The sequence below is a fragment of the Populus alba genome, chromosome 19, assembly GCF_005239225.2.
Source record: "Populus alba chromosome 19, ASM523922v2, whole genome shotgun sequence".
Taxonomy (NCBI): domain Eukaryota; kingdom Viridiplantae; phylum Streptophyta; class Magnoliopsida; order Malpighiales; family Salicaceae; genus Populus; species Populus alba.
Window position 1 is genome coordinate 11,761,068 of NC_133302.1, and position 24,329 is coordinate 11,785,396.

Consider the following 24,329-nt stretch of genomic DNA (forward strand, 5'->3'; position numbering starts at 1 on the left):
TAAGGTTTTTCTTTAGCTTCCGAGATTAAAATAAAAAGTTGGATGGTAAACTAAAAAATTAAATTGAGCATGAAGAAATAAAAAATTAAGCAAAATGTTTTTAATCTTTCTTTTTTTATGGTGGTAACCTCTGCCCATGTGAATAAACAAATAAATAAATAAAAAAAAGCAAACTTTCCTAATTGTACATAAATAAAAAAATAATTATTTTTAGTTTTTCTTTGGATTTTTATTAAATTATTATTTTTAAATTGAAACTAATTGAAATCTTACCAAATTCGAAGCTTTAGACACATCTGCAAAGATCCTTGCGTTCCGTTCTTGCCAGATACAATACACTGTAGCTACGAAACCCAGTTTACGAGAAAAGTTGACGAAACTTTTGCCATGCCAAGAGACAGTGGCCAATCAAATCCATTCATCCAAGCTTTTTGTCATTCTTGGAATGTCGCATCTGTCACAAACATTCCATCATAATGCTTTTGTAAAGGAGCATTCAAAGAACAAGTGGTGTTGTATTGGGACAAACAGAATCAATTGTACAACTTAAAAGTTAAAAACATATGGTGTTGTATTAAAAACAAATATGTATCCTATTAATTTAACATCTCTACTTTGTTGTGCTTCATTTTTATTTTTATTTTTAGAAAAAAATATTTTAACTGTGATTACACTTTTATAGTTTTAAAAAATTATATTTTATATACATGTCATCATAAGATTTAAATTTTAATGAAAAAAAAAAGAAGATAATCTTCTATATAATATCCTTATGACCTAAAGCACAAATTAATCCATCATTTCACATAGTTTTTTTTATCTTATTCTTTCCCCAATGATTCTCTCTCTCTCTTCACTAACAAAAATAAAATTAAGAAAAATCAAAGTAGATCTCTCTTATTAGATTTTCTCATCTTAGAATCTTCTTCACTAAACTTTGACCCCATGATTACGTAGCATTGAGTGCACAAGATGTACAAAATTCTGGAATATAGGAGGCAAATGAGAAATCCAGTTTCTAGCTAGAAAATGAAGATTTAAACCCCTAGCTGGAGAATGAGAGTTTGAAGACTCTAGACAAGAATGTTGCGTTCAACTCTTCAATTTTGAATATCTAGGAATTTGAGGTCAACTATAATTTAAGGTTTCGAGTAAAATCTGATTCTATTTCTACTAATTCTACATTAATTAATTAAAAGATTGAGCTAAGAAATAATATAGTTCATGATGTCAAATTAGAACTAGATGATGTTAAGCTAAAGATGCTGGAACCACATCATCCTATGGATGTTGAAGAGCCACAAGAAAACAGGAAGTCTATTGAAAAGAAAGATGACAACAATGCTATAAAGGTAAATATTGATGTGAATTTCTTGATCACATCAATAAATTTGATAGGAGTGTGACACAATGAAAATCTGCTCTAAAGTACTAATATTATTGGAATGAAGTTGAATGATACCACGAAGTTAGTTAATCTTTGATAAGTCAGATTCAGTTCATTCAAGAATTGAAGAATGTAAGAATCACCCTCACACGTTAAAATTGAATAATTCAGAAGTAATATTCACCAATGGCTACCAAAATTTAGGTTCTATGAGTTTAAATAGTTCTTGAAAAATTAACCATAATGGATCTACATCTACTCTTGTGGGCTAAACTAACCCACATATAAAACTAACTCAAAAATCATAAACTGAAAAGCCCATAACTTGATCCAAGCAAACATTGAATCCTAGCTGAAAACAAAGTATTAATTAAGACCAAACAAGCCTTGGGCTGTAGCTAACAAAAATAAAAATAAAACTTATAAGTCCTAAGTCTAAATGCCTAATGATCTTAGAAACCATTGTGTAGTTAGGATGAATAAGAAATCATTGTAAGAAAATGATTTTAAAACATTAATATATCCCTGCTACACTTGAAAACTATGTTATAGCCTATTAAAGATCCTATAGAATTAAAAGATCCCAAAAAAAGTTGTACATTGTGTTTTGATCATGGAATTATCTGAAGAGGGCTTAGTCCTTTCCTAATTAACTGATAAGCATGAGATAAGAAAGTACCCCCTATAGGAAGATTCTGACAACACCAGCATACATCTGCATTGATGTTAAAGTATTAGAATAGACTGATCTAAACTCTTGCCTAAGCCAAATTTAAAGAAAAAAGACGTTGTAAATCATCATTTTCCTTTTGCAGCCTTTGTTCACAAGTAGCTTTGCTGCAAAATGGGTTGCCTGACCTTTTTTTTTGATACAGGATGCTCAGCTGCGTTTCACGCTCCATTATACTGCAAGTTGCAAAAATTGTTTATGAAAGAGAGATACTGCACAAAGAAAAAGTCCTTCAACCATATAAAGGTGCTATTTTGGCATAGACAGAACCATCAAGATAAGGAAAGAATATACACTCTAGGAACTCTTGCAGGTCTTTCACATCAAGCTCAAGTTCTGTCTACTTTTTTATCGCTTCCTATTTCTCATTTCTCTATTGCCTCTTTCTCTATTTTCAATGCGTGAACTTCTTTTGTAAGATCTTTAAGCACCTTCTCCAAGTCCTTGGATTTCTCATGGGCATTCAACACCTCATCATGCATCTTAGCTAATTTTTCAGAAACCTTGCTTCGAGCCTCCTTCACCTAAAAGGAGACAAATAAATATATAAGGGCACTACACTGCCTTGAGAGAGAAAAATGAAACAATGCAATTTAGATCTTGGATAGTCTTGAAATTGAATGTCAAGATACTCTAACACTACTTGAACACGACATGATATAACTATGGCAAAGAATTTCCATTTTGTAAAATTATTTTTAAGGAAGAAAAGCATATGTCATGCCAATGATAAATAGTCTTGAGAAATCTTTAAGGAAAAGAAAAAACACAACATAAAATAAATCACAAGCACAAGTCTTCCTTTAGTCGATGCTAAAACACACTGCCATTTCCAAGCAAGTCATGAGGGGCTGAAGAAAAGTCTCCAACAATGAATAAGAATGAGAAATACTAGACCTAAATCTTTATGCATCAATCATTGTATGACAACTAGCCATTCACACTTCATGACATTCTACCCTCAAGATTATCAATTTATTGTTTAATTCCTGGATTGCAGTGCTAATTATAAAAACAATAGTTTCCAAAACTAGTCTAGAAACAAGAACCTGATAAAGAATAACATAACTGTCAAATATTTTATTTTTAATGTAAAAATTAAGCTCGCCTTTCAGTTCGTTATTTAAAACTCCAAAATTATCTTGTAATAAACACACACATAAAGGACAAGGAACAACAACCAGTGGAAGAAATAAGAGACTCACTACATCTATAATGACGAGTAAGATCATGTTTATTTTCCTTTTTGTGACCACCATGCATGTCCTTCTATGCTTCAACTAACAATTTGGTGCACATTTTACGAGATTCATAAAATCACTACATGAAAAAACCTTATGCATGTCCAAACATCTAACAGCTACTGACCTCCAATAATTTATGTTGAGCTCATTGGAGTTCCTTACCATAAATAATATATTCTAGAGATTTTCGCTACTTGTCTAGCTGCTAATATTTTTTCAACTCCCTTTTCTCTTCATACCGGTCCTTCAACCTCTTATCCAAGTACTGAACTACTTGAATTATTTGTTTTTTATTGATCCCTGTTTAATAGAGAAAATAAAATTATACACACTGAAAAACCATCAACAAAAGAAAACTCAACTCAACTATCCCTTTCTTGCATGTTTCCGGAATAATTTTCAAACTTTCACGGCATCCTACACTCGAGACACCCAGAGTCTGTCAACAATGTCAATGATGCTATCTATTAAGTGTCACAAGAAATGCATGAAATTTAAAAATCAATAGGAAAAGAATATACATAATTTTTAGCAAAATTAAGCACTAATAAAAGGTTAAAGGAATCAAATTTTCTTTCATGGCGTCTCTCTTCATACACTTGAGTGCCAATAATTTCTTTCAATAAATCAAGACACTCAAAGTCTTTCATCAATGTCAATGATGTTATCACTATCACGAGAAACAAAAGAAATTTTAAAATCAAAAGGAAAATGATATACATAATTCTTGGGAAAATTAAGCAATAACAAAAGGTTTAAAGAATCAAACCTTTCCTTGCTGCTCTACATAGTATAGATTGGAGCAAGAGAACCCACCACTTTCTAATAAATTCATAACTTCAGTTTTCCTAAAAATTATTACTTTCAAGTATTGATCTTCCAGAAACAAAGAAAAAGACAATGAGAAATAGTGCATAAGAACATAGATGAACGTGATGTGCTTTCCATCCAAAAAATACTCATCCATTTTCAAACCAATTGTAGCGAGATGCAATTCCTCCTAATCAACCACTTGTGAAAACATATGCTTAATAAGTGAGAGGGCAAAACAAAATCATTAAATGAATGCACACCATATGTAACAATTTCTCTTATAAGGAAAGGTAACATAGATCCAAGGGACATCGTATAAAGCAATTTGCAGTCATATTAAAATAAAATACAAACAAAGAAGCACCAATCAATTTTTTCCTCTTACAAAATTCTCCCATGACTTGAACACATAACAATATATAAATTTAAATAACAAGCAAACCCAAAAGAGTGTAGCGAATATTTAGTATCACAAAGATAGTTAAGTCGGCAGCTTACTATTTGTGGTGGCCATCGACAGTGAAGATAGTCCCGGTTGGTTGATGCGGAGACTAAAAAAGTGAAATAGAGACTTCCAACCCAACCAATTTAGGAAGCCAGGAGAGTGAGAGCTTGGCATGACAGTAGTTATGTTTAAGCGACCCGCAAAGATTGATCAAGTTGAAGATTCCAAGAGGTAGCAATTGAAGACAACATCCTAATAAAAAATTAACCACCTTGGTTAATCTATATGATAAAAGACTTCACAAAGAACTACACGAAGAATGAGCACTTTTGAAAAAGAAAAGAGTAATCAGGTTCCTTTCATCTTTTTACGGTTGGGAGGGATGGCAAAAAAAGAAGAAAAAAATTGTATGGCTGCAAATATAGAGAACTTCTCTATTTTCCGTCTAGTTCTTCCGCAAAGCATTACATGTATGCCAATTTTATGCATGGATGCAAGGATAGGGGCAGAGTCCTAGATTGTTATCCCAATCGATGGTGGCCATAGTTTTGACCTTTTGAACTTCTCAACTAAAATTAAGTCTCATCGGAGAACAAATAATTCAAAAGAAATTCTAGAGCATTGTTATAGAAGATTTGTAATGATAAATATAAGCTCATATGTTAGAAGGAAAAATATGAACACAAAAATCAGGATCCTTCTCCTTTTGTAATAAGATCTGGACTATTATTTGTCCTCTACACATCAAAAAGAAAATAGAAGTAGGTTATGAAGTATTACCAGGATGCAATTTTCGGAATTATCAAACACAGTCTCTACGAAAGCAGATAAAACTTGATGCCCTGCACCTACCTGTTAAATAACAACAATCATTAGAATACAAACTTAAAATGGTGACATCCATCCACACATCAAAAAGAAAAAGAAAGTAGGTTACGAAGTATTATAAAGACGCCATTATCAGAATTATCAAACACAATCTCTAGGAAAGCAGATAATACTTGATGCCTTGCACCTACCTATTAAATAACAACAATCATCAGAATACAAACTTAAAAGGGTGACATTGAGAAAATACCTCAATCTCATTAATTGTAAAAGAGATAGTGCATGATGAAATGTACATAGAGTAGTTCATGTGTATCATTAACTACGTAGGTTTTGGAAGAGATCACTAAATAAAAAACAAATGGCTACTAAAGAAACATACTACAAGCTCATAACATAAGTCTTATATCAATTAACTCCAATAAAAGTTTAATGAAAAGGACACTAACAAAAAAAAAATCTTGTCAGATCTTTTAGCACCAACTACAGAAAGCACAAGATAGCCCATTTTAAATGGATCAGGCCAAAGTCAATTTCATATTGTAGCCATTTGTCACAGGCAGCTGTGCTTGAAAATTGGGTTGCCTTAACTTGCATTTGATAAAAGATGCTAAGATGCTTTTCATGCTTCTTTATACTACAAGTTGCCAAAAACTGTTTATGAAAGATAGATAGTGTACATAGCAAAAGCCCATCCCTTTTCCTAGTATAGACCATCAAGATAAAGAAAGAAAATACACTTCAAGGGTGGATACAAAAGAAAACAAGAAATTTGGAAAAGAAAAGAAACGAAAACGGAATTGGAAACTGAAACTGAAACTTTTTAATGAATAAATCTATCAGCAAACAATTTTTACTGACTTGACATCATGACTGATCCAAGGCCTTATTTATATGTTAGAGTTAATGGAACTGTAGCTTACCCTAGATAGAATCTGAATGCAATCTAATCTTTGGCAATTCCGTGAGATCAATCTTTTTCCTATTCCAATTCCTTTCCCCCCCATTGTAGATCTCATTCCCCTCTTCCTTCTATGTCCTCCACCTAAGCTAGTTCACTTTAAGTACTGGTCAAGACTAAAACCCATATACTAACACCAAGCAATCCGACAATTCCTTGTCCATGTGCAGCAAACAAAAGCATGAACAAATTTTAAAATTCTCAGGCTTACATCTTTGTGATACCATTTTCCTTTGTAACTTGTTATTCGTACAAGGGAATAATATTGTCAAGATCCTTCAAAGAATCCTATATTTCTTGCTGTAGAATATCAAGTGTTTCATAGCATCATCTTGAAAGCATACTGCACTTTAAATAAAAGCATTTAGCTTCTTTATCCCCAAAAAATAATTAGCATTTTTCTCTTTGTTGGTGTTTGATACCTTGGCTTGGATATGTCTAGAAATTCTCTCTTACAAGTCTTTCACATCAAGCTCAAGCTCTGTTTGCTTTTTTATCGCTTCTGTTTGTCATCTCTTTGCTGAATTCTTGAACTTCTTTTGTAAGATCTTTGAGCACCTTCTCCAAGTCCTTGGAATCCTCATGGGCATCCTGTATTTCTCTCTGTAGAATATCGAGTTGCTTTATAGCATCATCTTGAAAGCATACCACACTTTAAATAAAAGCATTCATTCAACATTATTTAACCCTAAAAAATAATTGGCATTTTTCTCCTTGATAGAATTTGATACCTTGGCTTGGATATCTCCTGAAATTCTCTCTCGCGGGTCTTTCCCATCAACCTCCAGCCCTGTCAGGTTTTTTTATCGCTTTTGTTTATCATTTCTCTACTTCCTCTTTCTCTCTGTTGCCCTTGGACTCCTCATGGGCATTCAATTCAACACCTCGTTATACATCTTAGCTGATTTTAAGAAATCTTGCTCTGAGCCTCCTCCACATGAGAAGAGGAAAAATAAATATACAAAGGGCATTACCTTGCCTTAGGAAAAAAACATGAAACAATACAGTTTTTGATCATGGACAAAGTCTTCAAATTGAATGTCAATATAGTCTAACACTGCTTTAACACCTTCTCAGATAACTATGGCCAAAGGATTTCCATTTTGTAACATTATTTTTAAGATAGATAAGCATATTTCATGCCAATGATAAACAGTCCAGAAAAATCTTGAAGCAAAAGAAAAACTAAGCTTAAAAAAAACACAGGAAAAAGTAGCAATCTTCCAAATAATCGATGCTAAAATACATTGCCATTACCAGGCAAGCCATGAGGAGCTAAACTAATAGTCTCTAACAATCAGTAAGAATGAGAAATACTAGACCTTAAATCTTTATGCAGCACTCATTGTATGCCAACTAGCCATTCACATCATAGCATTATGCCGTCAAATTATCAATTTCATGTTTAATTCCTGGATTGCGGTGCTTAATCACTCATCCTACAATTTCCAAAAGTAGTTTAGAAATAAGAGCCTGATAAAGAATACCATAATTGTCAAACATTTTATTTTCCACATAAGAATTAAGATCACCTTGCAGTTCATTGTTCAAAATTCCAAAATTATTTTGTAATAAACACTATAATGACCAGTTTGATCATATTTATTTTCCTTTTTGTCAGCTACTAGCATGCCTGTCCTTGAATACTTCAACAAGTAATTTTGGGCAACATTCTACGAGATTCATAAAAGCACTATATGAATAAACCTTTATGCATGTCAAAGCATCTAACAGGTACTGACCTCAACAATTTTTATTAAGCATCATGGAGTTTCTTATTTTAAATATTATATTCTAGACATTTTCGTTGCTTATCAAGCTGCTGATATTTTCTCAACTCTTCTTTCTCTTCATCCATTTCCTTCAGCCTCTCATCCAAGTACTGAACAACAAGAATTATTTGCTTTATTTCATTCCCTGTTTAACTAAGAAAATAAAATTATACACACTAATATAAAGGAAATGGCAAGAGAAGCATGAGGACTTGTAACAACAGAGTTAAGAAGTTCAATTGCATACGCATACCAAGTAACAAAACATTTTTATCTAATTTCAATTAATCCATACATGGACACATAAAACTTGAAGAGAGTTCATCATAAAACTAGAAATTCTCAAAGGGGTCTTGTTTTTAGTTTAATGGCGGGCATCTACTAGTTACTGGTATAGACCTTAAATAAATCCCAAACATTTATAGCCAGTACAACATCTGAAAAGGGTAAAAAACTCATCATCAAAGTGTCCAGTTAACATGGAAAAGAAAAATCAATTATTTGTCATAACATGATGGTTCCGGTTCCTTGGACTAAAATGAAAAATCACCCAACGATGAGTGAAGGAAAGAAAAACCTAGAAATCCACAAGAAGCTTTCTTGAATCTACAACGAAAGTAGAAGAGTTGATATCCACAAGAGTAAGGAAACTTGTAAAATTGTAAAAAATCAAATTTCACTGGACAAGCATCTAGCATTAAGACTCGAAAATATGCATGCGACAGGTCCCCCAAATCCTACACTAGGTCAAATCAAAGCAGGTATAAAATCCCTAACATATTAATTTAAGTAACAAAATACCCAAATAATTCTTAAATAATGATGTTTTAATTACTTATTTGCAAATTCTCCATCTACTAGACTGTGTTTTATTATTATCTACCATGTTAGCTATATCGATTAGTTTATTGATAGTAGAGAACAAAAACCTAATGTGAGGCACTTTAAGCTGAAATTATAGCTTAGGTAGTAATATGTGGAAAATTTTAGTTAAGGAGATACTTTACATTTTAGCATAGCACACGTTAAATCATAGCATTATCCTGAAAGCAAAGCACATGTTAAATAAAAGCATTTAGCATTCTTTATCCCCAAAAAATAATTAGCTTTTTTCTCTTTGCTAGAGTTTGGTACCTTGGCTTGGATATGTCCTGAAATTCACTATAGCAGGTCTTTCACATCAAGCTCAAGCTCAGACTGTTTTTTTATGGCTTATGTTTGTCGTTGAAGTAAAGATGCATAAATCATAATCTCACGTTAAAAACAATAAGTATAACAGAAGACATTTAAGCATTAAAATCCAGTAGCATGGTACCTGATTACTTGCCTCAAGTTCAGCTTGCCTTATCTGGAATTCCTCCTGTTTCTCAGTGAGATTTACATGTTGATCTAGTGCCTTCTTGTTTACATGGCTGAACTACAAAAGTTGCTCATTGCACCAATGAAGCATTTTATGCAACTCTTTCACACTCCACTTATACCTATATGTTCCAATAAAAGAAAGCATGTCACTTTTGAAAAGCTGAATGCTTCAATGGAACCATGTAAACATGACCTATCCTAGTAAGTAACGAGTACATGTGGAGGAAGATCAAACCATCATCTTCTAGGATTTCAGCAAAGATAATAATGGATGGCAAATCAAGCAAGATAAATTGATTTAAAACATTGATTACGAGATATAATAGTTTAACAATATATATTAAAAGGCAAGAACAAAAAACTGAAGCTCAGACTAGTAATTTATCATATAAAGAAACAATAAAGCAAATTCACAGTTTAGAGTTCTTGTGTTGTGACTTGATTTAAAACATTGATTACAAGATATAATAGTTTAACATTATATTAAAAGGCAAGAACAAAAAACTGAAACTCAGACTAGTCATTTATCACATACAGAAACAATAAAGCAAATTCACAATTCAGAGCTCTTGTGTTGTGACTTCAGCCAATGAGTCTATCCATCCTGTCAAAAACACCTAGAAGAACGGTTAGTCAAAAAAATCTTTTTACAGTGAAATATTAAAATCAAGTTTCTAGAAACAACTCAAAACAAACTTTAGAGTTATTGTGTTATGACTTCAACCAATGAGTTAGCATCATTTAGTTCATGCCCCTTCAATTATGGACCGTGTAACATCTCAAACTTCACAAAGGATATTATGGCTTCCAACTTTTGTTTTTGTCATTTCAGAGTAGTTGTTAAATTAGTCTCTAGCTCTGTTTTCTCATTTTAGTCTATGTGATGGAAACTACACATTCATGAGATTTCTTACCTCAATGTGATCTGTTCTACATAATTATGTTCATAAACTTCAACTTTGAGCATCGATAACCATAAAAGCCCCATCATAACAACTTTCTTCCTTAATTACCTGATCATTAGTAACTTGTCAAGGCACCATGAACATGTACTAGGATCATCATAAAATATAAGATTTTTATCATACCATCAACAGTAATGCAATCCAAACCATCAATTTTTGGACACATCCAAATCTGGACAAATCACAGTTTAGGTAAAAACTTAGGAGAATAAGAAGAATATGCAGTTATATAAGCATACAGGCCATTGCACGAGTCATATCAACATCATTAACAATTTAGCTCATGCAAATTTTCAAAAAGTATTTATAGACAAGCATATCCAACTTTTGTTTTTGTCATTTCAGAGTAGTTGTTAAATTAGTCTCTAGCTCTGTTTTCTCATTTTAGTCTATGTGATGGAAACTACACATTCATGAGATTTCTTACCTCAATGTGATCTGTTCTACATAATTATGTTCATAAACTTCAACTTTGAGCATCGATAACCATAAAAGCCCCATCATAACAACTTTCTTCCTTAATTACCTGATCATTAGTAACTTGTCAAGGCACCATGAACATGTACTAGGATCATCATAAAATATAAGATTTTTATCATACCATCCACAGTAATGCAATCCAAACCATCAATTTTTGGACACATCCAAATCTGGACAAATCACAGTTTAGGTAAAAACTTAGGAGAATAAGAAGAATATGCAGTTATATAAGCATACAGGCCATTGCACGAGTCATATCAACATCATTAACAATTTAGCTCATGCAAATTTTCAAAAAGTATTTATAGACAAGCCCTTGGGCATAAACAATGCTCCACCAGTATTCAAGAACATGTCAGTCAAATAATTTTACTTACAAATATCATATTAAGGAAAAAGTGTTTTACTTCTGAAATCATATAATTTCCCAGTAGCATTGTGGTTGGGGGTGGACACCAGAATCGTATATGCAGCTACTTTATAGCTTACTTTTATTATTGGTACCAATCAACCACAATTATCAAATTAAAACGTTTTCTCACAATTATCCATCCTTGAATTCCAAAAGCAATAACTACTACAGAGCTTCTCACACCAGAAACTTTCAACCTAAATTTGCACACCAAACTAATGAAAACATCACCAATCAATTAACAAAACATGTAGAGAAATAACCTTCTCGAACATAATAGCACAAGTAATTACTTAGTTTTCACTTGTTTGTAGACCAACATACAAATTATTAACAAAAAAACTCGAACCAATGTTTTTGCTGGATAATTACTATTTCAATTAAAACAAGTACGGTGGAGAGCTAACCTGCGCTAATCCAGGGAAAAAATTGGGAGAAACTTCAACTTCTTTAATAAAGGGACAACATCTGAACCATGTGGATGAATAAGTTACACGAGGAGACTTGTATATAAATTCAGAACAACAAAACTTGAATCAATGTTTCTATTGGATTAATACTATTTCAATTAGAACAAGCATGGTGGACTATCCTATGCAAATACTGGGATAAAATTAGGAGAAAACTTCAACATTTTTAATAAAGGTACCACATATGAACCATGTGGATAAGTTACACACGGATATTTTTATCCTTATCTGTTAAGCGGGATAAAAGTGGCTTGTCCTCGTTTCAAAGCATTAAGGTGCCTATTTATCTGAGTTGATATATTATTATCCCTAACCACCACATGAAATAAGTTGCTCTAAGGACATACTGATATGAAGTACATCATTCAAACGATAATGTGACCATGGCAGAAGGTCAAGAGATTGCTAGTGATACCATATCGTCTAGCAAATTGGGAGCACAACTCTAAGAGAGAAAATATTTAACATGATAGAATAGACTAGGTAAATTACCTGCAAGATGGTTGTTATAGGAATGATGCAAGAAGTCAAGCGAGGGTTACTTGAACTAATCCAAGAAGCCGAGCAGAAAAAGAACCTAGTAAAAATGGGAAAAGAAAAATCAACAGTTTTTAAGTCAAAATATGCAATCATATGGCGAAGCTTCTAATTAAGATGTCTTAACAGTTGAAAAGGCTAGAGCACAAAACATTTAGATCGATAATCATGGTTGATATCCGATTACAGTAGTGTGACTAAAAAGTGATGTAACAAAAAGAGCTATGAGGAATGGAAGCAAAAGAGTAGAATGGGATTAGTAAAGGTAAACGGTGCTGGCATGGTACAAATGACAGGTATTCTTGCAAAGCTACTCAAAAGTGTGGCAACTTGGTTTGATGTAGTTGTTCTACTTTAGGATAAAGGTGTTAGCACTTGAATGTGATGCAAATATAGGCGTCCTCCTAATGTACATAATGTTTTGTAATAAGCACACAAATAAAGGAAAGATACAACAACCAGTGGAAGAAACAAGAGACTTCATACATCTATAATGACTGACCAGTTGATTATATTTATTTTCCTCTTTGTCAGCTGCTAGCATGCCTCTCCTTGTATACTTCAACTAGTAATTTTGGGCAACATTCTATGAGTCATAAAAGCACTACATGAATAAACCTTTATGCATGTCCAAGCATCTAAAAGGTACTGACCTCCAATAATTTTTGTCCAGCATCATGGAGTTCTGTATCATAAATAGTATGTTCTAGACATTTTCGCTTCTTGTTAAGCTGCTGATATTTTCTCACCTCTTCTTTCTCTTCATCCCTTTCCTTCAGCCTCTCATCCAAGTACAGAACAATTGTAATTATTTGCTTTATTTCATTCCTTAGTTACCACAGAAAATAAAATTATACACGCTGAAGACAACCTCAAAAGAAAACCCAACTCAACTATCCCTCAACCCCTAAGAACCACAACAACAACAACAACAAGTTGAAGAGCCACTCAGGACAAAATTAACATAGAAAGACTAAAACTAATCAAACGCAAAGGGGAGAAAAAAACATAAGCCAGAAATAATACAATAAGAACATAAACACAATCAAGGAGGAACTGAAAAATTAAAAAAATAATAAAGAAAATAGAAGAAGCAGGAACTAACAAAACGAGCAAGCTTGAACCAAGCACCAATAGAAAAAACATTCATTACACAACAAAGATAAATAAGGCAATATCAAAGTATAAAAAACAACAAAATTTGCAGCAAGCACAATCAAGAAAGCAATCATATTTGTTAACTCTAAGCAGTGAAAAAACCCAACAAGCAACAAAAAAAATCATAGTGCAATGCATAACAACTAAAAAAAGAGCAAAAATGATCTGCTTCAACTTAAACACCAAGCTAGAGGTAACAAAAACATGTCCAAACCAATTATGAAAGCTATTAAAAATTAAATGTACAAACACAAATACAAAAATCATCAAAGCCTGTCCCATTAATCATTGTCCCAAAAATCATTCGACAAAAATGGTTTTTTTCGAAGCGCACCTTCAACCCAACAAAACAATTAAATCATTAGAAAACAAAAAACATAAAATCTGACAAACATCTTTGAAAAAAAATTTAACCAAACACCTCCCAAAACCTTAAATGAACACCTTACATGCAACTCATGAGAAAGACAGAACTAACAAAGAAAAGGCCCTATTAAGGTCCCAGACCAACAAGTAGAGCCTAAGCAGAATTCAATCGTCAAATAAGGATTTTGATTGTAATATTTTCTCCTAACAAGTGGTTTCTAATAAATTAAAATCGGTTCTAAGAAACAATTACAGTAGGTGTTATTTTAGTTGTTACAAGGTCAACAATACAATTTAGAAAGGTTGGAAACATTGATGAGAATCAGCAACAAAACAAACAAAAAATCAGGTAAGTGCTAATGCGTGATTCAGGGTCTAAATATTTCCAAACAAGTATTAACATGTCTAGCCAGTGATGGGAAATTTTGCTTGTTAGGGAGCACAAGTAATACATTTATTTAGCAAGAGCAATATGGCCACACAAATAGTGTCTTGAATTATGTTTCATACGTGTTCTTGTTTCATCATCTTAGGAAAAAAAATGAAAAGTTACATGAAAGTCATAATAAACATAATCATGAATGCTAAGGTTCTTACTATTTATGCTAAGAAAAAAGCTTATGCAATAGGTGTCTCACAGTAAGTTAAAGCTTCCAGCCATTTTACCTAAGAAAAGCATCATAAGAAAAATTTCAAGGTCAGTCAAACTCCAAGTATTTAAAGGTAACAAAGTACCCAAAAAGACGTATTAGAAATATTTAACATGAATGTATGTTATGACTGATTTATTGTATTCTTGAGAGGAGTTGCATCTTACTGTGTGGATTAAATATTCTATGCATTTTCAACATTTGGAGAAACTGACAATAGCTTAATTATTCATATTCAGAATGTGGTTGATAGAGTAAGACTATGAGTACAACATAAATGTTTGGCAACAAAATAGAGCTATGTTGCACAACAAGATAATATATACATTTTCCCATTCTCATCCGCAAGACCTGTACGAGCAAACCAGCCACTTTATTATAAGCTGGGTTGTTCTACTACTACCAGTACTGGAAAAAAAAATCCACAAAGAACATTTATATTTAAAAAAGGAATTGAACAATCTAAGCAACCAAAACTACAAATATCCTTCAAAATTACTGAACCTACCATCTAAAATTGCAGGCAACACCTGCTGCAAATAATTCTGGAATTGAACACCTAAAGATCTTGGCAGATACTGCAAATAAATTAGCACAGAAAGGACATAATCAGAGAAGGGTCATAAGCAAAATCCAAAGTAGTTTGGGGGGGACTTTATTGGACACATTTTTTTATGAGAATATTAGCTGACGCGAATTAGTTCACCTTGAAAAGTGTTAAATATCCATCACGCATAGATGCCTTTTGATGAGAACAGTTTCGGATAATATCAAGCAGCACATGTTCAAAGTATCCTGTGCCAAGTGCAGATAGAACCTGGAGATAGATAAACAAAAGCCCCGAACTTAAGTATACCCGATTAAAAGAGGTCTGCAAATTCCGAAAACTAGTGTTTTCTTCAGGAAGTATCACATCATAATCATAACAAGTATTCATTTTCAGATTAATTGCCTTCATCTAAGCACAAGAGACGTAATAGCTGTGCTATTGTCTTATTAATTGCAGAAGACTTGAAGAAACCTTATGTGTATAATGAGCTGCTTAATTAAGTGAAAAAGTGGTTCAGTAGTCAACTAGAAAGTTAAGAGTAACCAATAATACCTCACTCAAGCCTTGAGCAGCTCCAGAACGCTCAACATTACTATTATCAGTTTTAAGAGAGTCAAACAGCCAAGGAACAAGATCAGGGAAGTTTTCCTCGCCCATTCCTCTTATAAGAGATCCAACGGCCCTTGCTGCCACAGACCGAACTTCAGGAATTGCATCCACAAGAACCTGTTCTTATCCAAAATCAAAACTTAATCATAGAGGACAAATGGTATACAAAATATGTACACAACTCCAGTGATAACGGTACCCTTTTAACTTCAGGAAGAAGCAACCCTATGTAAGGAATCATATCCTTCGGTTCTATAACCAATGAACACATGTTTCTAACTATTTGTGCAGCTTTCTTTTTAGTTTCAGCACTCCTCTCCCTAAGACCCCTATGAACTATAGGTACCAATGAACACATGTTTCCAACTATTTGTGCAGCTTTCTTTTTAGTTTCAGCACTCCTCTCCCTAAGACCCCTATGAACTATAGGTACCAATAGTGCAAGTGATGGGGCATCAATTGAATTAATGAAAGTTGTCTGCAAGAAACCAAAAGGCATTTAGTGACATGAAACAGATTAAAATAAAACTAATAAAACTGATAAACTAAACAAATGTTCATCCATAAACCTTTTACCTGGAGGAGAATATTTTGTATACTCATTGGGGTCTGTTAGGCCCATGAGAAGCGTAGGGACAAGAGAAGATATTTCTGGATTCTTTCACACTCCCGACCTGGGATGACATTATGGACAGTTAGTCATGAACCACTACGCATGAAGGGCACATTGTGAACAATAAATCACAAAAAAAAAAAAATATATATATATATATATATATATATATAACCTGCTGGAGTGCCATTTGTCCTGCTGACTGGACTTTGGGATGCGTATCAGTTAAAACCTAAATTTGGAAACAAAATTCCAAGGTCAAGAATTTTTGTTTATTTAAAGAAGGCTAAGCAACAAGGCTTGTGTATGCAACTATAAACCTCCGTCAGTTTGGGCACGATAGTAGGAAGGCATTGAGACAATTGTTGAGGAGCACAGTATGCAAGAGCACCAAGTAGTTGTACACTGCTTTGCTTTGTCCGCCAGGCTTTATCCTCAAGACCCTGAGTTTAAAAATGTACAGGCAACAATTTGATCAGTTAAGCACTCTGAAAGCAGTGCAACATAATCCAAATAGTAAGACACAGCACTGCTTTGCTTTGTCCGCCAGGCTTTATCCTCAAGACCCTGAGTTTAAAAATGTACAGGCAACAATTTGATCAGTTAAGCACTCTGAAAGCAGTGCAACATAATCCAAATAGTAAGACACAGCAGGACAAATAAACAAAAGGAGAAAAAATTATAATATTACAAAACACTATGTCAACAACACAAATAACAATACTAATAAAGAATCATCCTCACTGTGACATTCATTCTATCTTTAGAAAAAAATCAAAGACAGTAAAACAAGGCTTGCACAATAATGGCAAGCAACATAGTTCACTTTCACCTCTGCTTGTCAATATCTGCTGTATTTATCTTAGTCAACTAGCTAGTATAAAAAGCTATTTGATTCAGTTCAGAACACAGCTAACAGATCATAAATGTCCACCATCCAGGGAAATAAAAGAATTTTATTATCCAACTGAAGTATCCGTACTGATCAAGCATAAGAGTGCAGTATAATGAGACCTAACTAAAATCATTACATGATTACTAGTTAAATTATCAACTTTTAATACAGAATTTATCGCTATGACAGAATAAAAACCGAGTCTCTATCCAAATAGTCCCTCAAGATTTAGAAGAACTATATGACCGGTTCAATTATTGTATCTTATCAAACAAATGTGCTGAATATGTAACGATTAAATCCACAAAAGGCACCTTTAGAATCAATGGAAGCACAAGCTTCACCCCCTGTGCACTGAGTTGAGACATCATTGAACGAGCAGCACATTCAGCAGCTTCACGAACTGCTACAACTTGGTCAGAGAAAGAAACCAAAAGTACAGCAACATTTGAATCACATACCTGGATAAAAACAGGAAAAATAGATGCATTAATCATACAAAGAAATCTGCACAGACAACATTGCAGTCTTTAGGCTACAATTGTTTATACAAACGGTTCAAACAGTTTTCCAAGTGTTTCACAAAAGCACTCAAAAGCCAGTTGAGCTCCTTCGCGATGTCTTACTGAACTCCTGTAGTTTGAAAGAAACACAAGCTCGTCAAAGACCAAAATTAAAAAATACAAAGGTGAATAACTACAGTAAGAAGCGCTATTTGGCTTTGGCTTGGCAGACAGGGATCCCCTCCACCCACACTATAACAACTAAATGAACAAGAACCCTATTGGAAAACAATTTTATTCTTGACAACCAATCACTGTTCATGTCCACAAACAATAAAAGAAGGATCAGAAAATTTTTAACTTGAGGAACTACTAATATTGCCAAATATGATTAAAGAAAATGACCAGAATCCGAGGAATATAACATTTTAATAAAACTAAAACCAACCAGAGTGTGAACATACCTATCTGCAAGACTTTCCCTTATTGCAGCAGTAATTCCATACTTCTTCGAGCAAGATATTCCATATCCCTTGACCACTCCAGCAAGTCCAAAAGCTGCTCCTCGGCGTTCCCCATATTTGTCACTATTCATAAGTTGATCTAATAACCTAGAAACAAGAGCAGGTGCATCATCCTGATGCAAGAAAAAGACATGTTAGGACAGCTTGTAAACCAAAACATAACAACATGAAACTTCAGAAATATACTGCCTCTAGTTCATTTTTTTCGATTTGGAGATGGAAGAATTAGAAAAGGACACGAGCATCAATAAATTACAATAACTAAATGCATCGTTATGAGACCTAGATTTTAATTTTAGGCAAAAATTGCTTCATACTTTCTTTGACTGCATTAGTGGAGATAAGCAAAACGAAACTGCCCGCTGAACAGCCTCTGATGGAGTATTCAAAACATCCAACAACTTCACCACTGCATGGACTTCGGGATCATCCTGCAAGAAAATACAGATGTTAAAACCAAACAAGAAAAAAAGCTTGATGAATTTGCTATGAAAGGAAAACTGGCACATAAAATCGGACCTTAGCCAAGTGTTTTGCCAAGGCTCCAGTAAAAATAACAGCACCCTCACGAACCAAATCATATTTTTCCTCATCTGATGCCTAAGCACAAGAAATTATATGAGAGGGACAAATATAAAAGGTTAAATAATCCTTAATCATTACATCAGAGTCTATCCATCTATAGAATTCATTAAGTATGGAAACATAATAAAAAAGGTCAAACATGTTATGATTTAAATGAAGACTGACCTTCTTGTTCAGGTAGTTCTCAAAGATTGGAAACAACAAGGAAACATTGTCTCTTCCATGCTTATCAATAATTATGATGCCAGCATTGATCATTCTTCCTCGAACATCTGCATTAAGGTCACCCTACAACATAAAAGGGTTAAAAAAAACAGAGACACTGATTTATTCAGACCAATTTATAGCTAAGATGACAAACACTTCAAGGCATACAGGATCGTACATACCAAACAAAATGATGAAATGAAAATGATGATTCTCCTTGATATGAGGTAAAAATGCAATAGAAGAGTCCAAAAATACGCTTTAAGAAAAAATAATATAGCTTTCTTCTAATTAATGAATAGATAGATATGGAAATCTTAATCTACTAAGAAACATAGCAGATCAGTGCTCCATTGGTAACAGCAGTGTTTTCTGGGTTAGACAATAACTGCAATGAAAAGCTCTTTAAGCATCAGTGTAATATTAAGTAGTACTTTGATTAAATGACTGTAGCTACCTTGTCTCCATAAATGGATGTGATAATTTGGGGAAGTAATTATTTCTTAACAATGAGCCAACTTAATTGAAGCAAAATGGCAAAGAAAATCTTACCAATGCTCATGATATGAGGAATGTCATAACAACAGGGAGGTCTTTTTGTTCTTAGAACATCAGCAGCAGAATGTAAAGCCAGTGCTATTCCTTGTCTGCCCAGCCAACCAGCATCAACAGTATCCTCACCAAAACCAGCATCCCGGATATATAAAGAAAATAAAAGTAGAAAGAGATTCCTGAGGAGATCATTAAAAAAAATAAGAAAACAGCACACAGAAGAAGAATCGTAATTTTGTCACACTAACCTGTGTAGTATCTGGATTTTCATCCAAAGCAGCAGCTAATGCCTCTAGATGATGGAGTAAAAAACAAAGTGAGTGAGTTCAAATTAATAACAAAAACATGCAACTAGATGAAATAATTAACCAATGAAAACCAGTATGATAATTTAAACAACTAACCAATGACTTAAAAACAACAAGGTAAAATAAGTGAAATTTAAGATGGAAGAATGTTACAAGATCAAGTTCAGAACCATGTAATCTATATAATTGTAAACATGAAGAACAGTAATCTTTTGGAGGATACATTGCGAACACAAATTCGTATGAGAACATATTGCCATAACAAGGTGGGCACTCATCAACACAAGGGGCTGGCATGACTAGCACAAGAAGTCCCGTTCCATGGACAACTATTTCTTAGGCATAAAGGGACCAAGAGATACCCCGTGCATGAAAATATAAAAAATAAAAAGGAAACCAGTAGAAAGTTTGAAACCAACAGAAAGTTTTAACTGCTCGCAACCATACAAATCAGAGATGTAACAAAAGTGGTTGAACTTGCCCTGATTCCGTATAAACTTAATCAAATTGCTTGCTAGGATCAAATCCACCAATTATATGAAGGCACTTAAAAGAAAATCACCAGATGACCAAAGAACTACTTGTTAATTCACCAACTAGAGCATGCAAGTTAGCTGTTTGTATTTATCATGCGTTTCCAGATCCACTATTTGACTGGACCATAAATGGTTAATAGCCCAGTTCACAGAACTTCCAGGTGATGTTCAAGCAATCAAACAAATCATTGATGACAATAACTTAATTCAAATGTCTCAGAATACTTCTAAAATGAGCAATCATTATATGACAAGTGAAGATCTTTCTAGTGAATTCAAATGCAGAGTCACAACTGAAGTCACAACATTAAGTTGCTCAATCATTCAGGGTCTTAAATAGATGTTTTGATGGGTGTTACACATGCCCTTGTATGATAAACTTTACCATATGCATATGAAATTTAGCTAAACCTCCGAGAAGGTTACAGCATTTAAGTTACTCGAGAAGCAACGAATAACAGACACAAATCAAACTAACAAACTGGGAAAGGACCATGGACACATAAAAAAGCATTTAACCTCTGGTAAATTTACCAGGAAATATAAAAGTATGACTGGCATTGAACATGATAGGCAAATTAAGGGTAAGGATAGAAGTAACCTAAAAATCTACAGGAGATCCTTGAATCCAGAAGGAGAGTTGAGATATCTAAAGTTGACTAGGCAATACTAAATTGCAACATTCTCAATGATAGTTCTCCTTCAACAAACAATTATCCAATATAAAAGTACGATGCTTTATACAGGGGCAAAACGACCATATCTAAATAGTAAATAGAATCCTAACTAAGAATAATTCATGTAATTGAATAAAAACCTAAGAAACACCCAAAGCTCTTAAATAGACAGAATTATAAATTGATGATGATGGCAGAAAATATGAATTTGGAGAGCACAAAAAGAGTGAAACAGGGAATTTATTAGTGGATGCCTCACAGCATGCAGTACATTTTAAGCAATAAAATATCAAGCCACGAGAATCTTCGAAGTGGAGGAACAAGTTTGATGCACTTGCAAAAACAACGAAAAAAAATGCAAGGTTGACATTTATAATTACACGTCAAGGGGAAGAAAATATAGGTGAACAATCAATAGAACAAGTGATAGAAATAAGCTATAGAAACTATCCACTGGACTATTTCCTGTTAAACAACGAAAAGTTCATTACCAAATTCAATTAGATCAAAGAAAACCACAACTGGCAAACCAAACCTTTTCTGGATCATGTAGAGCAATCCAAAGACTAGTTGCAACCTCAACATTCTCGGGGACAGATCAGCTCGCAACTGCTGGAATACATTTTATGGCATTTAAGCAGGCCATTCTTACATGAACATCTTTTGCATACACATACAGAGCCTGTAACCATAAATATTTGAAAATGAAATCATGGAAGGTTAAACAGAGTTACATGAACAATGAAACCAAAGTTAAAATGTATCATTATACAGGTGCAACTTCCTCTGGTTGTAAACCAAGGCACAATTCATTTAATGCTGGTCCAATAGAGCCCTGATAGGCAAGAACAACACCTAGAACATGATAAAGAGCCTGCAACACAAAGAGTGAATTATATTGCATGCAAAAAGAAAACAGACAGAGAAATCTGAAAAATCATATATATCACATTGGTTAATCAAAAACAAAAGTTTAGATATCTAACTGATAGCATTCGAAGTCTAGGAAGGGGTAACAGTGGATCCATGTGCAAAAAGAGAATACGAAGCACATCATCATGAAGTCCAGTCTTCTTGGGTGATAATAGAATGTGCTCCATTATCTGACAACAATGACATCACATATAGATTAACAAGAAGTTGCAATGAATTTAGTTATACATGATAGGGAGGAAAACTTACAGGAAATACAAAAGTAAAAGAATCTACAGGAAGAGGTCCAGGTTTACAAGACACAGATAAGCCATTAATTATTCTCTCAAAAAGACCCAAAGAAGGGCTCTCATTGGCTTCCCTGTCACCAGCTATTGGAATAAGATCCAAGAAAACACTGACATCCTTGGTCACAATAAGGCGTAGAGCAGTAGCAATGTCAAGAGCCCAATGACAAAGAGGTGCGGCTGTACATCTTGATAGCTTCACCAAGGTCTCATAGGCCACGTCACTCACTATAGGTGACTGTAGCAAAGGGTCAACAAACTTAATCTGATAACATGCACAAAAGAAGAGGACTAGGACCACATAGAGGAGCTTAAAGTATAAGAAGAATAAAAACCCTTAACGATACAAGCACTGAAAAATACTTTAAATCACCATATCTAAGAGAGAGAATCAGAACTCATATGAGAAATAGATTAGGACCACCATGGAAGAAATTCTCTAACATGAAAAATATTGTTTCCGAATAACCATCATAAAATTAAAATAGCAAGCGGGCTCTTAAAATGAACAATAGCAAGCATTGACATATCGTTCTTTCCCATCTCCTAGCATGCAGATGTTCATACAATAAAAGTGATCAAAGCTAATTGCTGAGGAATTGGGGATCAAAAAAGGAAAGGCAATTGAAGTTTAGTTTCACAGTGACCATTTAAGAGAACTGTAGACAAAAGGAAAGGAAGTTGAAGTTCAGTTTCACAGTGACCGTTCAAGAAGATTGTAGCAAAAAGGAAAGGCAGTTGAAGTTTAGTTTCACAGTGACCATTTAAGAGAACTGTAGACTAATAACAACATATGCTGCAGCTTCGCATCAAACATTTTTATCTTCGCATAAAAAAGAGTAAGAAGTAGAAGAACAGTCACATTCTGACATAATGCTTGTGAGATATCACTTGTTTGTCTATACATCAACAAAAGTAACACACAAAGAAAAGCAGGTTGCATGACACGAACCAGGGAAGGTAGTTGACTGTGTGCAAATACAGGGTTAGAGATGGCCATTTCCCCAAGAGCTCTCAGCATCAACGAAAGGTTGTACTAAGATATGCTATAAAGATCACCAAGTCCTTCCCAATTGAATTTGTATCCATAATTTTTAAACATATATGCAGGTATCATTTGCAAAGTAGAGATTTAAAGGATAATATCCATCAAAGTCCAATGGCAGATACTCCCCATTGAGAATTTGGGTTTGGCTGCTCTCCAATCATTTTATTCCAGGTCCCCCACACTTTGTGTTATTATAATTTCTTCATCAATATTTATTCTCTTTATGTGCTTCAAAACAAAATCTGTTTTTGTTTCCTTATAGAGCTATATTCAATCAGATACATCATATAAAAATGTCATTTCATGGATTCAAACATGAAAAGCATAATTCTGTGTCATACATACATGCAAGCAATATTTACAAGTAAAGAGCTGAAGTGTGTGATTGGTATTCATAAATATACCAGTGGAAAGAATATGATGGTTTATAGCAATGTATGACAAAGCGGAAGAAATTGAAGTTTTTTTATCCTTCTAAATTATAGCCAGCACAAACATGAAGTTCAAAAGGAGCTAAATCCCAGAACAAAACTGAAAGTTAAACTAGATTACCTATATTCAGGGAACTTTGAAAGTCGCCTAGCATCCAAGTCTGTAATAAATTTTTGCGCAGCTTGAACATTGTCTGTACCTGAAAAAATATTACCAATGGAATACCCGATACATGATATTCCTAAAAGCAAGACACCGCCAGAAAAAGAACACCAGATCATAAAGGTGAGCAAAAAAAAAGCAGAAAACCCAGATATGCTCTTAAACTAAATAAAAAGCCCCCAAAAATAACACACCTGGATGGGCTCTAAAAGAAGCACACCTGTAATACATAGGCTATAATGGCAATTTTAGAATTGAAGCAACAAGAAGCAACCCAAGCCGTGGAACACCAGGGGCTGCGATAAGAAAAAGTCATAAAAAGTACTGA

General features: G+C 33.8%; 2 protein-coding genes and 1 long non-coding RNA gene across 40 annotated transcripts; all 3 read right to left on the reverse strand.

The window, feature by feature from the left end:
- Positions 1-1,933: 1,933 nt before the first annotated feature.
- Positions 1,934-14,909, reverse strand: LOC118037016 (uncharacterized). Of its 30 annotated transcripts, none has more exons than XR_012168792.1 (16): positions 14,528-14,909; positions 13,060-13,186; positions 12,909-12,971; positions 12,362-12,446; positions 11,807-11,867; positions 10,457-11,157; positions 10,078-10,146; positions 9,496-9,661; positions 7,731-8,290; positions 7,140-7,339; positions 6,831-7,011; positions 5,400-6,751; positions 4,673-4,871; positions 3,524-3,661; positions 2,414-2,641; positions 1,934-2,293 (listed from the first exon to the last, which is right to left on the reverse strand). It is a non-coding gene; the product is annotated as an uncharacterized lncRNA (long non-coding RNA). The 30 variants fall into 30 exon arrangements; XR_012168790.1 differs by having other exon boundaries at positions 10,078-10,159; XR_012168809.1 differs by having other exon boundaries at positions 5,400-5,471; positions 6,620-6,751; positions 10,078-11,157.
- A 4-nt stretch (positions 14,910-14,913) lies between these two features.
- On the reverse strand, positions 14,914-19,612 carry LOC118037017 (protein ILITYHIA-like). 6 transcript variants are annotated; one of them, XM_073406705.1, is made up of 12 exons: positions 19,025-19,612; positions 18,794-18,874; positions 18,592-18,705; positions 18,215-18,387; positions 17,803-17,880; positions 17,562-17,708; positions 16,673-16,919; positions 16,528-16,584; positions 16,316-16,413; positions 15,683-16,217; positions 15,287-15,397; positions 14,957-15,158 (listed from the first exon to the last, which is right to left on the reverse strand). In XM_073406705.1, the coding sequence occupies exons 1-6, from the start codon at positions 19,115-19,117 to the stop codon at positions 17,654-17,656; spliced, it is 594 nt and encodes a 197-aa protein (XP_073262806.1). In that variant the 5' UTR covers positions 19,118-19,612; the 3' UTR covers positions 14,957-15,158; positions 15,287-15,397; positions 15,683-16,217; positions 16,316-16,413; positions 16,528-16,584; positions 16,673-16,919; positions 17,562-17,653. The 6 variants fall into 6 exon arrangements, with proteins under 6 accessions (XP_073262804.1, XP_073262807.1, XP_073262808.1 ...); XM_073406703.1 differs by lacking the exons at positions 16,316-16,413; positions 18,592-18,705; positions 18,794-18,874; positions 19,025-19,612 and adding an exon at positions 14,914-14,931 and having other exon boundaries at positions 15,089-15,158; positions 16,673-16,795; positions 17,562-18,584; XM_073406706.1 differs by lacking the exons at positions 16,316-16,413; positions 18,592-18,705; positions 18,794-18,874; positions 19,025-19,612 and having other exon boundaries at positions 14,946-15,158; positions 16,673-16,795; positions 17,803-18,584.
- Positions 19,613-19,623: 11 nt separating this feature from the next.
- LOC118037015 (protein ILITYHIA-like) lies at positions 19,624-23,940 on the reverse strand. 4 transcript variants are annotated; one of them, XR_004685490.2, is made up of 7 exons: positions 23,312-23,939; positions 22,322-22,624; positions 22,126-22,242; positions 21,912-22,013; positions 21,675-21,821; positions 19,867-19,910; positions 19,624-19,797 (listed from the first exon to the last, which is right to left on the reverse strand). XR_004685490.2 is itself a non-coding variant. In XM_035042892.2 (5 exons), exons 1-5 carry the CDS (start codon positions 23,378-23,380, stop codon positions 21,738-21,740), a joined length of 675 nt encoding a protein of 224 aa, XP_034898783.1. In that variant the 5' UTR covers positions 23,381-23,939; the 3' UTR covers positions 19,919-21,737. The 4 variants fall into 4 exon arrangements, 1 of the variants encoding a protein (XP_034898783.1); XR_012168785.1 differs by having other exon boundaries at positions 19,624-19,910; positions 23,312-23,940; XR_004685491.2 differs by lacking the exons at positions 19,624-19,797; positions 19,867-19,910 and adding an exon at positions 19,919-21,472.
- Positions 23,941-24,329: the final 389 nt, after the last annotated feature.

Bases quoted from the DNA above. Each gene is read 5' to 3' on its own strand.
- LOC118037017 (XM_073406703.1), bottom strand. From the start codon at position 17,744: ATGATTAATGCATCTATTTTTCCTGTTTTTATCCAGGTATGTGATTCA. The intron at 16,796-17,561 runs GTGCCTTTTGTG...TTTTAAACTCAG, and splicing joins TGCTTCCATTGATTCTAAAG to GGTCTTGAGGATAAAGCCTG. The intron at 16,218-16,527 runs GTTATATATATA...GGTTTCTTGCAG, and splicing joins GACAAATGGCACTCCAGCAG to ACAACTTTCATTAATTCAAT.
- LOC118037015 (XM_035042892.2), bottom strand. From the start codon at position 23,380: ATGCTGAGAGCTCTTGGGGAAATGGCCATCTCTAACCCTGTATTTGCA. The intron at 22,243-22,321 runs GTAAGTTTTCCT...CATTGTTGTCAG, and splicing joins CTTTTACTTTTGTATTTCCT to ATAATGGAGCACATTCTATT. The intron at 21,822-21,911 runs GTATAATGATAC...TTATGGTTACAG, and splicing joins AACCAGAGGAAGTTGCACCT to GCTCTGTATGTGTATGCAAA.